We start from the raw sequence: 15759 nt of genomic DNA on the forward strand, positions 1-15759 counted from the left end.
GGGATTCGTTAGTGAGGGGAGTAGACAGGCGATTCTGCAGCTGTAGATGTGACTCCAGGTTGGTCAGTTGCCTCCCGGGTGCCTGGGTCAAGGATTTCACGGATAAGCTGCAGGGCATTCTGAAGGGGGAGGGTGAACAGCCAGAGGTCCATGTTGGGACCAATAACAGGAAGAACGAGAAATGAGGTCCTGCAAGCAGTCTTTAGGGAGTTAGGTAGGAAATTGAAAAGCAGGACTTCAAAGGTAGTAATCTCCGGATTACTCCCGGTGCCACGCAGTAGTGAGTATAGGAACAGAAGGATAGAGCAGACGAATGCGTGGCCGGAGATGTGGTGCAGGAGCGAGGGTTTTAGGTTTCTGGGGCATTGGGACCGTTTCTGGGGGAGGTTGGACGGGTTACATCTGAACAGGAACGGGACCAACATCCTCGCAGGGAGGTTTGCTAATGCTGTTGGGGGGATTTAAATTAAATTGGCAGGGGATGGGATCCTGAAAAGTAGTTCAGAGGGGAGAGAAGCTGAGATGGAATTAGAAGTTAAAACACTAGTGAGTCTGGAAGGCAGAGGAAACATAGGCTAGATAAGAAAGAAGTGAGTTTGGCAAGGCTAAATTGAATATATTTTAATGCAAGGAGCCTGAGGAATAAGGCAGATGAGCTGAGGGCACTGATAGGTATGTGGGAGTATGATACCATAGCTATGACCGAGTCTTGGCTAAAAGGGCAGGATTGTCAGCTCAACGTTCCTGGTTATAGGACATTCAGACGAGATAGAGAGGGGGATAGAAGAGGAGAGGGTGCGGGGGGTTGCAATATTGATCAAGGAATCATTATAGCAGTGAGGAGGGATGATATCCTGGAAGGATCATCAAATGAGGCCATATGGGTAGACATAAAAAACATAAAAGTGGCAAACACGCTGTTGGGTGTGTGCTATAGGCCCCCAAATACTCAGGGAGAGATTCAGGATCAAATATGTAATCAAATTTCAGAGAAGTGTAAGAATAATAGTAGTGGGTTTTAACTACCCAAATATTAACTGGGATAGTTTTGGTGTGAAGGTAGGGGGGGAGCAAAATTCTTAAATTGCATCCAGGAGAACTTTTTTAACTCATATATAGAAAGCCCATCAAGGGAGGGGAAAGTTCTGGACATAATATTCGAAAATGAGCCCGAGCAGGTGGAAGGCGTATCAGGAGGGGAACATTGTGGAGATAGTGACCATAACTAAGTTAGAGTTAGGATAGTTATGGAAAACCATAAGGTTGGGCTGGGAGTAAAAGTTCTAAACTGGGGAAAGATTAATTTTACTAAGATGAGATACGATTTGGCCCAAGTGGACTGGGAGCAGCTACTTGCAGATAAAACTGTGTCAGAGCAGTGGGAGGCATTCAAGGAGGAAATAGCGAGAGTACACGGCAAATATGTTCCCGTAAAGACAAAGGCAGGGACCAAGCCTGGAGAACCCTGGATATCAAGGGACATATAGGCTAGGATTAAGAAAAAAAGGTTTATGGCAGATACCAAGGGCTCAATACGGCAGAGTCCCTAGGGGAGTATAAAAAGTGCAGAGGGGAACTTAAAAAGGAAATTAGGAAAACTAAGAGAGTGCATGAGAAAGCATTGGTGGGTAGAATAAAAGAAAACCCAAAGGGGTTTTTTAAATATATAAAGAGCAAGAGAATAATGAGAGAAAGAGTAGGGCCAATTAGGGACCATAGAGGTAATGTGTGTGTGGACACGGAAGACATGGGTTCAGTCCTCAATGAATACTTTGCATCGGTCTTCACAATGGAGAAGGACGACGCAGGTATAGACATCAGGGTGGAAGACTGTGAAATATTAGAGGAAAGTAGAGGAGAGGAGGTTTAGCAGCCTTAAAAGTGGATAAATCCTCAGCCCCGAATGAGATGTTTCTCAGGCTGTTGAGGGAGGCAAGGGAAGAGATATCAGGGGCCCTGGCAGTAATTTTCAAATCCTATCTGGCCACAGGTGAGGTGCTAGAGGAATGGAGGACTGCTAATATTGTCCCATTATTAAAAAAGGGAGGAAGGAATAGACCAGGAAATTACAGGCCAGTCAGTCTAACCTCAGTGGTGAGAAGTTACTAGAAAGAATTCTGAGGGTCAAAATATATCTTGGCGACACACAGATCAATCAGGGACAGTCAGCATGGATTTGTTAAAGGAAGGTCGTGTCTGACAAATTGAATCAAATTTTTTGAGGAGGTGACCAGGAGTGTTGATGAGGGTAATGCATTTGATGTGGTCTACATGGACTTTAGCAAGGCTTTTGATAAGGTCCCTCATGGCAGACTGGTCAAGAAAGTAAGAGCCCATGGGGTCCAAGGCAAAGTGGCACGTTGGATCCAAAATTGGCTGAGAAGCAGGAAGCAGAGGGTGATGGTAGAGGGATGTTACTGTGACTGGAAGTCTGTTTCCAGTGGGGTTCCGCAGGGCTCAGGTGCTGGGGCCCTTGCTGTTTGTGGTGTACATAAATGATTTGGAATTAAATGTAGGGGGTATGATCAAGAAGTTTGTGGATGACACGAAAATTGGTCGGGTGGTAAATAGTGAACTGTCGTAAACTGCAGGAGGATATCAATGGACTGGTTAGGCAGGCAGAGCAGTGGCAAATGGAATTCAACCCGGAAAAGTGTGAGGTAACGCATTTGGGGAGGGTTAACAAGGCAAGGGATTACAATATGAACGGTAGGACCCTGGAAATTGCTGAAGATCAGAGTGACCTTGCTGTGCATATCCACGGATCCCTGAAGGTAGCAGGACAGGTAGCTAAGGTGGTTAAGAAGGCATATGGGATACTTGCCTTTATTAGCCGAGGCATATAATACAAGGGCAGGGAGGTTATGCTGGAATTGTATAAAACACTGGTTAGGCCAGAACTGGAGTACTGCGTGCAGTTCTGGTCACCACACTATAGGAAGGATGTTATGCACTGGAGAGAGTGAAGAGGAGATTTACCAGGATACTGCCTGGACTGGAGGGTCTGAGCTATGAGGAAAGATTGGATAGGCTGGGGTTGTTTTCCTTGGAACAGCTAAGGTTGAGAGGGGACCTGATAGAGGCGTATAAGATTGTGAGGGGCATAGATATGGTGGATAGGAAGGCATTTTTTCCATTAGTAGAGGGGTCAATAACCAGGGGGCATAGATTTAAGGTAAGAGTTGGAAGGCTAAGAGGAGAGTTGAGGAGAAATTATTTTCACCCAGAGAGTGGTGGGAGTCTGGAACTCACTGCCTGAAAGGGTGGATGAGTCAGAAACTCTTGTAACATTTAAGGAGTATTTAGATATTCACTTGTGTTGCCATAGCCTCCAGGGCTATGGGCCAGGCGCTGGGAAATGGGATTAGTGTAGTCAGATCTTTGTTGACCGGTGCAGGCACAATGGGCCGAATGGCTTCCTTCTGTACTGTAAACATCAATGAGTTAATGAGTCTGCCCTGGGAGTGTTTGATGGAGACAGTGTAGAGGGAGCTTTACTCTGTATCTAACCCTGTGCTGTACCTGCCCTGGGTGTGTTTGATGGGACAGTGTAGTGGGTACTTTACTCTGTATTTGCCCTGGTAGTGTTTGATGGGGACAGCGTAGAGGGAGCTTTACTCTGTATCTAACCCCGTGCTGTACCTGTCCTGGACGTGTTTGATGGGGTCAGTGTAGAGGGCGCTTTACTCTGTATCTAACCCTGTGTTGTACCTGCCCTGGGTGTGTTTAATGGGACAGTGTAGTGGGCACTTTACTCTGTATCTGCCCTGGGAGTGTTTGATGGGGACAGTGTAGAGGGAGCTTTACTCTGTATCTAACCCTGTGCTGTACCTGTCCTGGGAGTGTTTGACGGGGACAGTGTAGAGGGAGCTTTACTCTGTATCTTGCTTTCCACTGTACCTGCCCTGGGAACGTTTGATAGGGACAGTGTAGAAGGAGCTTTACTCTGTATCTAACCCTGCAATGTACCTGTCCTGGGCTGCTAATTGGCGTTGGGATATCTGAGACTGAATCACTGCAGCCTGAGTTTTGTTCGATTATGGTAAGTACAGGTTTGCACTGTTGTAACACAAGATCCCTTGTAAAATGTGATGACATTGTAACTCTATTGGTATTTCTGTAACCCTTTGTCTCTCCTTTCTCTGAACGTTCTCCATCCATTGCTCTCTCCTCTCTGATCTACTTTTCTGCTTATTTTACTGCTACCATCTTCCTTTCCACTGGCTTTTCATTCTCATATCAACATTTCTGTTCTCCTTTATCCCATTTTAATATCACTCCTGCCTTAATCACTCCCCTGCCCTCACTCCTGTTCCCGCATTGACTCCCCTCCATCCCCATTCACACCACCTCCCTGCCTCCCCATCCCTTCATCTGTCACCCCATTTCTACCTCCTCCCCTTCTCCATTTCACCCCCTCATCCACTCAATCCCCTCACTCCCACCTTCCCAACTCCTCCCTCCCTCTTCCCCATCTCCTTCACCACTTCCCCTCCACCATTCTCCTGCCTCCCTACCCCTCTCTTGCTTCCCCTTTCCCTCCAGGCTGGAGTTTCCAGATGGGATCAGCATACCAGTTCCACAGCTGGCGAGTCTTTGTCCTTGTCTGTGCCTTTCCCTCCGTCTCTGCGATTGTGGCCCTCAACTTTATGCCTGAAAGTCCTCGCTTCTACCTAGAGGTAACTGCCCGCTGTTTCCCCTGCTTCAGTACACACTTGCTTGCATTCCTCAGAACCGCTATGAGGCATGAGTCTTGGCAGGCTTATAGTAGTATAGAGAGTTTTACTCTGTATCTAACCCCGTGCTGTGCCTGTCCTGGAAGTGTTTGATGGGGACAGTGTAGAGGGAGCTTTACTCTGTATCTAACCCTGTGCTGTATCTGTCCTGGGAGTGTTTGATGGGGACAGTGTAGAGGGAGCTTTACTCTGTATCTAACCTCGTGCTGTACCTATCCTGGGAGTGTTTGATGGGGACAGTGTAGAGGGAGCTTTACTCTGTATTTAACCCCGTGCTGTACCTGTCCTGGGAGTGTTTGATGGGGACAGTGTAGAGGGAGCTTTACTCTGTATCTAACCCCGTGCTGTACCTGTCCTGGGAGTGTTTGATGGGGACAGTGTAGAGGGAGCTTTACTCTGTATCTAACCCCGTGCTGTACCTGTCCTGGGAGTGTTTGATGGGGACAGTGTAGAGGGAGCTTTACTCTGTATCTAACCCTGTGCTGTACCTGTCCTGGGAGTGTTTGATGGGGACAGTGTAGAGGGAGCTTTACTCTGTATCTAACCCCGTGCTGTACCTGTCCTGGGAGTGTTTGATGGGGACAGTGTGGAGGGAGCTTTACTCTGTATCTAACCCTGTGCTGTACCTGTCCTGGGAGTGTTTGATGGAGACAGTGTAGATGGAGCTTTACTCTGTATCTAACCCTGTGCTGTACCTGTCCTGGGAGTGTTTGATGGGGACAGTGTAGAGGGAGCTTTACTCTGTATCTAACCCTGTGCTGTACCTGTCCTGGGAGTGTTTGATGGGGACAGTGTAGAGGGAGCTTTACTCTGTATCTAACCCTGTGCTGTACCTGTCCTGGGAGTGTTTGATGGGGACAGTGTGGAGGGAGCTTTACTCTGTATCTAACCCTGTGCTGTACCTGTCATGGAGTGTTTGATGGGGACAGTGTAGAGGGTGCTTTACTCTGTATCTAACCCCGTGCTGTACCTGTCTTGGGAGTGTTTGATGGGGACAGCGTAGAGTCTAGAGAGAGCCTTATTCTGTATTGAAGGGACTGAAGAATAGAAATAGAAGAAGAGGATTCTGTTTCTATCCTGAAGAGTCTTGAGTGATATTATGTGTTGATGTCGGTCTTGGTTTTATAGCTGGGTAGCACTGGACATGCTGTCACTGGAGCGGATGGTAATTAGGCCCTAAGTGGTGCAGCCCTGGAGAGGAGTCTGCAGAGCTCCTGTTGAAGGAACTACCAGGCAGAGATAGTGATCAACCTGAACGGTCTGAAGAGAGGTGTGTGTAATGGAGAATTTTCTTCTGACAGAATGGGAAACACGATGAAGGCTGGATGATTCTTAAACAGGTTCATGACACCAACATGAGAGCCAAAGGTTTCCCGGAGAGGGTCTTCTCTGTGAGTATCTTAATTTGGTCACAATTCTTTTCACTGAACTCCTGACTCAATGATCAGTCTTGTAAAGTCATGACAAAGCTGACTATCTTCACTGACCCAGTATTAGATTCCCCCACTCCCTAACCCGGGAGTCACTGGACAATGATCAGGAGCAGGAACCCTGGATTATTTCACCTCTCTCTCTAACCCAGGATCACTGGACAGTGATCAGGAGCAGGAACCCTGGCTGATTTCCCTGTCTCTCTAACCCAGGGGTCTCTGAACAGTGATCAGGAGCAGGAACCCTGGCTGGTTTCCCCTCTGCCTAACTAATGTGTCAGGACAGAGCTTCCTGTGGATGGTACACACTGCAGCAACAGTGCGCTGGTGGTGGAAGGAGTGGATGTCTAAGACAGGGGTTGCTGATCAAAGAGGTTGCCTTGTCCTGGATGATGTCAAAGTTTCTCAGTGTTATGCCAGCTACACTCATCTCGGGAAAGGGAGAGTATTGCACTACACTTCTGACTTTGTCTTGTAGGTGGTGGAGAGGCTCAGCGAACAGTTTGAAAATGAACTGCTGATTGATGCCTGATCTGCAGATTTACTCATTTATAGTGATACTTCTTACAATAAATTGAGTTTGATTATTTTTCTCAAGCTTCATAATCTTTCCATACACTTTGGACGACGAAGATTGTACCATGGTTAATTATCTTATGGTGCATGCCAACTGTGCAGGATCTGTTCAGCCATTGATCTGCTCTTCTGCATCTTTTACACATTCAGTGCATTCAGAGAACAGGTTGGACGCTGCAGGCTGAGCTGCAAAGGGCATGAGTTGAAGTAGAGGTAATGATAAGTCAGTGTTCCATTGAGCTGGATCATGTTTCCTCTAGAAGCTGTTTGTGTTTCCGCAGGTAACTCACATTAAAACCCCCAAACAGATGGACGAGCTGATCGAAATCCAGTCAGATACAGGCACCTGGTACCGACGCTGGCTAGTCCGCTTCACCAATATCTTTCAACAGGTACAGACATTATACATCAAATGATGGGGAAGAATGTGCATCATTAAAACTTTTCTCCTATGGGGTGTGTAAAGGAGCAGCATGGACACAGACCTAGTGTAGGACTGAGTGTATTGCATTCAGCTAACATCTGTTTTCTGTTCTTGCAGGTTCGGAACAACTTCCTGCAGTGTTTCTCCATGCAGTACCGTCGCACAACATTGCTCATGATGGCAGTCTGGTTCACGATGGCCTTCAGGTATGTTTGCTACGCAGCCAAGTAACTCGTTCATTAACCTAGAGTTGGTAGATGGCATAGATTGTCGCTGACTCACTTTCCCCAAACACATCAAAGTTACCCCTTTCCATCACAGTTACAGAATTGTCACAGTGTAGAAGGAGGCCATTTGGCCCATTGTGTCTGCACTTGCTGTCCAGTGAATGAGCAATTCACTTAGTGCCATTCACCCGCTTTCCCCCTGTAACCCTGCATGTTCTTCCTTTTCAGATCATTATCTAATTTCCTTTTGAATGTTTCAGTTGAAGCTGCCTCCATCACTTTCAGGCAGTGGATTTCAGACCTTAACCATTAGCTGCATGAAAAACTTTTTCTCATCTCGCTTTTGCATCTTTTACTAATTACTTTAAATCTGTGCCCTCTCATTCTCGATCCCTTTAGGAGTGGAATCAGTTTCTCCCTATCTACTCTGTCCTGACCCCTCATGATTTTGTACACCTCTATCAACTCTCCTCTCAGCCTTCTCTTCTCCGAGGAAAACAGTCCTAACTTCTCCAATCTATCTTCATAACTGAAGTTCCTCATCCCTGGAACCATTCTTGTGAATCTTTTCTGCATCTTCTCCAATGCCTTCACATCTTTCCTAAAGTGCGGTGCCCAGAACTTGATGCAATACTTCAGTTGAGGCCCAACTAGTGTCCTATACATGATCAACATAACCTCCTTGCACTTTCTTTAATTCATTCAATGGATGTGGGCATTGCTGGCTAGGTGAGTATTTATTGCCCATCCCTAATTGACCCTTGAGAAGGTGGTGGTGAGCTGCCTTCTTGAACCGCTGCAGTCCATGTAGTGTAGGTACATCCACATTGCTGTTAGGGAGGGAGTTCCAGGATTATGACCCAGTGACAGTGAAGGAACGGCAATATGTTTCCAAATCAGGATAGTGAGTGGCTTGGAGGGAAACTTGCAGGTGGTAGTGTTCCCATGTATCTGCTGCTCTTGTCCTTCTAGAGGTTGTGGGTTTGGAACTTGTACGCTAATAGGCCTCTATTAATAAAGCTGACGATACTCTAGGCTTTAATAACCACTCTCTCAACCTGTCCTGTCATCTTCAATATTTAATAACATAGACACTTAGGCCCCACTGCTCCTGCAGCCTCTTTAAAATTGTACCCTTTATTTTATATTGTCTCTCCATGTTCTTCCTACCAAAATGAATCACCTTATATTTCTCCACATTGAGCTTCATCTGCCACCTGTCTGCCCATACCACCAACTTGTTCCTGTCCTTTTGAAGTTCAACACTGTCCTCCCCGCAGTTCACAATGCTTCCAAGTTTTGTATCATCCACAAACGTTGAAATTGTGCCCTGGACACCGAGGTCTAGATCATTAACGTCTCTCAGGAAAACAAAGAACTCAGCCCTGTGCTGACTCTCAAATTTCTCACTCCTGCCCTGGGAGTGTTTGATGGGGACAGTGTAGAGGGAGCTTTACTCTGTATCTAACCCCGTGCTGTACCTGTCCTGGGAGTGTTTAAAGGGACAGCGTAAAGAGAGCTTTACTCTGTATCTAACCCCATGCTGTACCTGCCCTGGGAGTGTTTGATGGGGACAGTGTAGAGGGAGGTTTACTCTGTATCTAACCCCGTGCTGTACCTGCCCTGGGAGTGTTTGATGGGGACAGTGTAGAGGGAGCTTTACTCTGTATCTAACCCTGTGCTGTACCTGTCCTGGGAGTGTTTGATGGGGACAGTGTAGAGGGAGCTTTACTCTGTATCTAACCCCGTGCTGTACCTGTCCTGGGAGTGTTTGATGGGGACAGTGTAGAAGGAGCTTTACTCTGTATCTAACCCCGTGCTGTATCTGTCCTGGGAGTGTTTGATGGGGACAGTGTAGAGGGAGCTTTACTCTGTATCTAACCCCGTGCTGTACCTGCCCTGGGAGTGTTTGATGGGGACAGTGTAGAGGGAGCTTTACTCTGTATCTAACCCCGTGCTGTACCTGTCCTGGGAGTGTTTGATGGGGACAGTGTAGAGGGAGCTTTACTCTGTATCTAACCCCGTGCTGTACCTGCCCTGGGAGTGTTTGATGGGGACGGTGTAGAGGGAGCTTTACTCTGTATCTAACCCCGTGCTGTACCTGTCCTGGGAGTGTTTGATGGGGACGGTGTAGAGGGAGCTTTACTCTGTATCTAACCCCGTGCTGTACCTGCCCTGGGAGTGATTAAAGGGACAGCGTAAAGAGAGCTTTACTCTGTATCTAACCTGCTGATGTTTTTGAAATGAAAACTCAGAGTGACTGCCCCCATACCCTGCTGATCTAAGCTCTCTATTCCTCAGTTACTACGGGCTGACTGTGTGGTTCCCGGATATGATCAAATATTTGCAGATGATGGAGTATTCCTCGCGCACTAAAGTCTTCTACAAGGAGAAGGTTGAACATTTCACCTTCAACTTCACACTGGAAAATCAAATTCACAAGAATGGGGATTACTACAATGACAAGTGAGTGTCCAGGGAATTACATAAAAGAGGATGGGGTTTCGAGGAGTGATATTATTGGGTCACTAAGGATACATGACCTGCCCTCCAGCTGTGGGCTCTGGTTGCCCTCTTAACGGAGTTCCACCATGAGGGGGAGGGGTGAATGGGCATTACTTCCTTGTTGGATCCTTGACTCGGCAGACCTCTTAGGCTGGTGATCAGTTCAGGGAATCCTGGTTGATCTCTTGCTCTCTGAGAGCTGATGTCTACTTGTTGCTGAGATTAGGGAACAGGCAGTTGCCAGTCAGTGTGGTGTGTATAAACTCAGTTACACATTGCGGTCATTATCTAGCTGTCTGCTCTTGGTTTCTTGTGACGATTTTTAGCATGGTCCCTTTTAAGGCGCAGTAAAGATATGATCTTCCTTGGGCTATGTTTTTGGTCCCTGTTGTTAAGATCCAATCTCCTTTTTGTTCTGGGCAGGTTTATTGGGATGAAGCTGAAATCAGTGATATTTGAGGATTCTCTTTTTGAAGAATGTTATTTTGAAGACATTACCTCCAGTAATAGTTTCTTCAAGAACTGCACCTTTATCTCAACACTCTTCTACAATACAGGTTCACCAGCTTGGTTTCCCACTTCCTGTCTCCATCACCTGCTCTCTTTTTATCCCTCCCCTTCAATGTCTTAGCGGATGGTGGGAGGCTGTGAGCATGAGGGTCTGATTGTGTTTGTTTTTTTATCTGCAGCAACATATGCATATGTGCACGCACGCGGTGGGAAAGATAATGGTCTAGGGTTGTCCTTACTGTTAAATGGGGGAGCGTGCATAAGTGCTAGCAGACATGTGTGAGAGTCAGTGGACCTGTGGTTGAATGCGGGAGTGTGTGTCAGTGGACCTGTGGTTGAATGCGGGAGTGTGTATGTGTGTCAATGGACCTGTGGTTGAACGCGGGAGTGTATGTGTGTCAATGGACCTGTGGTTGAACGCGGGAGTGTGTGTATGTGTGTCAACGGACCTGTGGTTGAATGCTGGAGCGTGTGTGTGTCAGTGGACCTGTGGTTGAATGCGGGAGTGTGTGTGTGTGTGTGTTAATGGACCTGTGGTTGAATGCGGGAGTGTGTGACTGTCAGTGGACCTGTGGTTGAACGCGGAAGTGTGTGTGTGTGTCAATGGACCTGTGGTTGAATGCGGGAGTGTGTGTGAGAGTGGACCTGTGGTTGAATGCGGGAGTGTGTGTGAGAGTGACAGTGGACCTGTGGTTGAATGCGGGAGTGTGTGTGTGTCAGTGGACCTGTGGTTGAATGCGGGAGTGTGTGTGTGTGTGTCAGTGGACCTGTGGTTGAATGCGGGAGTGTGTGTGTGCGTGTCAGTGGACCTGTGGTTGAATGTGGGAGTGTGCGTGTCAGTGGACCTGTGGTTGAACAGGGAGGTGAGGTGTCATTTCAATGTTGTGGTGATGAACTGTGTCACTGTCTGTGTACAGATTTCTTTGACTATAAGTTGATGGGCTGCCGTCTGGTAAACAGCACCTTCCTACACAGTAAGGAGGGCTGTCAGCTTGACTTCAGTGATGATAACAACGCCTACATGATCTACTTCGTTAGCTTCCTGGGATCTCTGGCTGTGCTGCCTGGAAACATTGTGTCTGCCCTCCTCCTGGACAAGATTGGACGACTTAGGATGCTGGGTGAGTGGCAGCAGCAGTGAATGGGGGTCTGGGGAACGTGTCTGATTCTTCAGGGATCTAGGAGTTTTGATTGGGAATGGACGTGGAAATTCCTGCCCATATCTTGTCGCTGGCCTTGTACTGGGCTGCTTGAATTATACAATGTAATCCAGAAGGCTGGAGATTTTTCAGTGTTCTATTGTGCGTAACTACCTTTCCCTCTCTTTCTCTCTTCCCCCCGCCCCCCACCAGCCGGCTCCAGCACGCTCTCCTGTATCAGCTGCTTCTTTGTGTCTTTCGGTAACAATGAGTCTGCGATGATTGCACTGCTCTGTCTATTCGGGGGAGTAAGCATCGCTTCATGGAACGCACTAGACGTCATAACGGTGGAACTGTATCCATCTGATAAACGGTATGAGTGAGCCTCTCTCAGGGGTTCTGGTTGCCCAGCCCTGTTCCTTTAACTTTTCTCCGTTAGGCACAGGCGCTATGCTCCAGGTTAACATGCGGCCGAGCATCCTAGTCTCTCGCTGCTCCCACTCATTTGGCGTTCAGTTGTCCTGTTTCTAGCGCTCCCAGTCACTCCGCGTTCAGTTTTCCTGCTGTTTCCGATGCTCCAAGTCACTCCGGTGTTCAGTTTTCCTGCTATTTCTAGTGCTCCCAGTCACTCTGGTGTTCAGTTTTCCTGCTGTTTCCGGCGCTCCCAATCACTCCGCGTTCAGTTTTCCTGTTTTGGGCGCTTCCTGTCACTCGGCGTTGTTTTCCTGCTGTTTCTGGCACTCCCAGTCACTCCGGCGTTCAGTTTTCCTGCTGTTTCCGGCGCTCCCAATCACTCCGCGTTCAGTTTTCCTGTTTCGGGCGCTCCCTGTCACTCTGCGTTGTTTTCCTGCTGTTTCTGGTGCTCCCAGTCACTCCGGCGTTCAGTTTTCCTGTTTCGGGCGCTCCCTGTCACTCCAGCGTTCAGTTTTCCTGCTGTTTCAGGCGCTCCCAGTCACTCCGGCGTTCAGTTTTCCTGCTGTTTCCGGCGCTCCCAGTCACTCCGGCGTTCAGTTTTCCTGCTGTTTCCGGCGCTCCCAGTCACTCCAGCGTTCAATTCCTGCTGTTTCCGATGCTCCCAGTCACTCCGGCGTTCAGTTTTCCTGCTGCTTCCGGCGCTCCAGGTCACTCAGGTGTTCAGTTTTCCTGCTGTTTCTGGCGCTTCCAGTCACTCCGGCATTCAGTTTTCCTGCTGTTTCAGGCACACCCAGTCACTCCGGTGCTCAGTTTTCCTGTTTCTGGCGCTCCCAGTCACTCCGGCGTTCAGTTTTCCTGTTTCTGGTGCTCCCTGGTTTCCTACGGTTTCCAGTGCCCTCAGCTTTTTACTGCTCAGTTTTCCTGCTGTTCTGGTTTCTCCCTGCTCAGTTTTCCTGCTTCTTTCTCGTGCCCCCCGGTGTCTCCCCACTCTGTTTTCGAGCTGTTTCCAGCGCTGCCGGTCTCACTGCTCCAGTTTCCTCCTTTTTCAGGTGCTCCCAGTCTTTTGCTACTCTGTTTTCCTGGTATTCTTAGTCTCGCTCCGCTCCATTTTCTTGTTTGTTCCAGTGCTCTGTGTCTTGCTGTTTATGGTGCTCTTGGTCCCTTGCCACTCTGTTTTCCAGTGCTGCTGGTCTCTATGGTGTTGTTTAAATCGGTAACCAGTGTTTCTTTTTCATCCTGGCAGGACCACGGCCTTTGGATTCCTCAATGCTCTGTGTAAGCTGGCGGCTGTGCTGGGCATCAGTATATTCCAGTCCTTTGTGGGAGTGACGCGAGCGGTGCCCATCATGCTGGCCTCCGTCGCCCTGGCAGTGGGCAGCTACCTGGCTCTAAAACTCCCAGAGACTCGCGGCCAGGTGCTGCAGTGAGTCTGGCTCCAGCTGAGCCCCTGTAGTAGTAGACACTGTGACTCATCTTTCTCCCCTTTTTTTCATATTGTTCTTGTATGTCTTCCCGTGTGGAAAAGAAATGAAATTCTATTGCACTCATTATGCAGATGTAAATAAACCCTTCTGGTATTGTATAATGAGTCTCACTGTACAGACCACAGTGAGTCCAACATAAGTCAGGACCCTCAGGAGCACAGGTTCCATAGACTATAGTGACCCAACCACCTCTAGAGCACAAATCTACTGCACAAATCATCTAGTGTGTCATCCCAGCAACGGCAGCAGTCTCAGTTTGTACGTCTTTCCTGAACCATTCTCTAACTGTAAATACAGCATGTTACAGTCAAATATGGCTGAGGATCCAGGTCCAATTCTGAGGCAGAGTTTGCTAGGCCCTGATCATGTGATCTGTACAGTGACCCAACCTTTCCATTTTCTGGTATCAGACAAATTTTGTGCAATTTTTAGGTGTAGGTATCCAGAGTGACATTTTCCTGTTAGATTCAGTCCAATAATCCAGTCTGAGAGTGAAGCACAGGGCCAGCTGAGTGCGGTGGGGAGCAGAGTGAGAATCAGTTCCCCTCCATTTCTAATTGGTGGTTACTATGACTTGGTAAGGTGGGTGAGGGAGTGGTGGGGTGGTGGTGGGGGGTGGGAATGCAGTCACTGATCAATTCTGAACCAGACACAACGAATGAACCTAAGCACACACATTAAGCCTCTAGTCTGGTTTGGAGACAGCCCTGCACCAGCACCGACCGTCCTGCTACGGATGTTTGTTTCTTGAGGGCAGGAGAGAAAAATAATCATTTACGAATGAAAATTTCAAAATCAGAATCCTATTGATGCAATCCTAAGTCAAACCTCCTCTCCTGCACCTCTCCCCCATACATGGTGCTCACTTAAGCGACTGTCGGCCAATGTGGTGACAATCAGTGGCACTGTGGCGGTTGTACGGAGTGAAACATTGTCAATCGCCAAATATTTTTCTACTGTGTCTCGTTTTAATTCTCTGGTGAGAGGTTTGTTCAGACTTGTGAATGCTGTAGATTTAGAATGTGTGTGTGTGTGTGTGTATAAATGGTTTTGTGCAGTTGTACCACTATTCCTTGTACCTGGATGCTGCCTTGTCTGTCTGTGTAAAGTCCTGTGATAGATGGAGGTTATCTGTATAGTTTCAGATTTAATAGAGTATAATTGTAGCGTGTCTGAATTTTAGCTGTTTTGTATTATATTAAAAGAAAAAGAGACCTATCATTGGCGAAAAACTACTCCAAGCTGTAACAAAATAAATAAAATGAACTGTGGACCATCTGTCACTGGGCATGCTCAATATATCAATCTTCCTGGAGTGTCTTTGTCTTGCCCTGGGAGAGGGGGAGCTACAGTGGACCTCACTACCCAGGGTCTCTAAGGGAAGAATCAGATTCTGCCTCCTGTAACCCCTATTGATCACTGGGTGAAGACAGGATAAAGAACGACTGTATGTCCTACAGTCAAATATCTTACTGACACAATCCGTCTCGATACACACATTAAAACATAGGAGTTAGGAGCAGGGGTAGGTCATTTAGTCCTTCGAACCATTCAGTAAGATCATGGCTGAAATATATGAAATATAAAAATATGAAATAGACAGCTTTTAGAGGGAGTAGCAAGCAAGGTGGATAAAAGGGAACCTGTAGGTATGGAATCTGATAAGGTGCCACATCAAAGGCGACTACACAAGATGAGAACATGGTGTAGGGTGTAACATGTTGGCATGGATAAATAATTGGTTAACTAACAGGAAACAAAGTAGGGATAAATGGGTCATTTTCAGGTTGGCAAGCTCCAACTAGTGGAGTGCCACAAGGATCAGTGCTGAGGCCTCAACTATTTACAATCTACATCAATGATTTGGATGAAGGGACCGAATGTATAGTAGCCAAATTTGCTGATGACACCAAGACAGGTAGGAAAGCGAGTTGTCGAGAGAAGGTAGAAAGTCTGAAAAGGGATATAGACTGTTTGAGCGAGTGGGCAAAAATTGGCGAATGGAGTATAATGTGGGAAAATGTGAACTCGTCCATTTTGACAGGAAGAATAGAAAAGCAGTACACTCTTGAAATGGAGAGAGATTGTAGAAGATGGTGGTACAGAACGATCTGGGTGTCCTGGTACACGAAGCACAAAAATAAAAATCATCCATCGGAGAAATTCAATGCTGAAGAAAATTCTTCAACAAGGGGCCGGCTCGTGTTACGTGGAGAGGCTACAGAAGTTGGGATTGTTCTCCTTCGCATTGAGATTTAAGAGGTATTCTAAATTATAAAAGATTTTGATAGAGTAAATGGGGAAAAACTGGTAG

At 47.3% G+C, this 15759-nt stretch overlaps 1 protein-coding gene across 1 annotated transcript in view; it reads left to right on the forward strand.

Annotated features, from left to right (window-relative positions):
- The window catches only part of sv2a (synaptic vesicle glycoprotein 2A), a 56049-nt gene extending 41310 nt beyond the window's left edge, over positions 1-14739 (forward strand). Inside the window, exons 5-13 of the mRNA XM_078534079.1 lie at positions 4546-4679; positions 6038-6127; positions 7024-7134; positions 7284-7372; positions 9695-9859; positions 10322-10455; positions 11326-11529; positions 11761-11920; positions 13205-14739. Of these exons, the coding sequence (XP_078390205.1) occupies positions 4546-4679; positions 6038-6127; positions 7024-7134; positions 7284-7372; positions 9695-9859; positions 10322-10455; positions 11326-11529; positions 11761-11920; positions 13205-13388 (1271 nt within the window). The 3' untranslated portion in view covers positions 13389-14739. The remainder of the gene's footprint in view (positions 1-4545; positions 4680-6037; positions 6128-7023; positions 7135-7283; positions 7373-9694; positions 9860-10321; positions 10456-11325; positions 11530-11760; positions 11921-13204) is intronic.
- The last annotated feature ends 1020 nt before the right edge of the window (positions 14740-15759 follow it).

Source organism: Cetorhinus maximus, chromosome 36 (assembly GCF_964194155.1).
Source record: "Cetorhinus maximus chromosome 36, sCetMax3.hap1.1, whole genome shotgun sequence".
In the NCBI taxonomy this organism is placed as follows: Eukaryota; Metazoa; Chordata; class Chondrichthyes; order Lamniformes; family Cetorhinidae; genus Cetorhinus; species Cetorhinus maximus.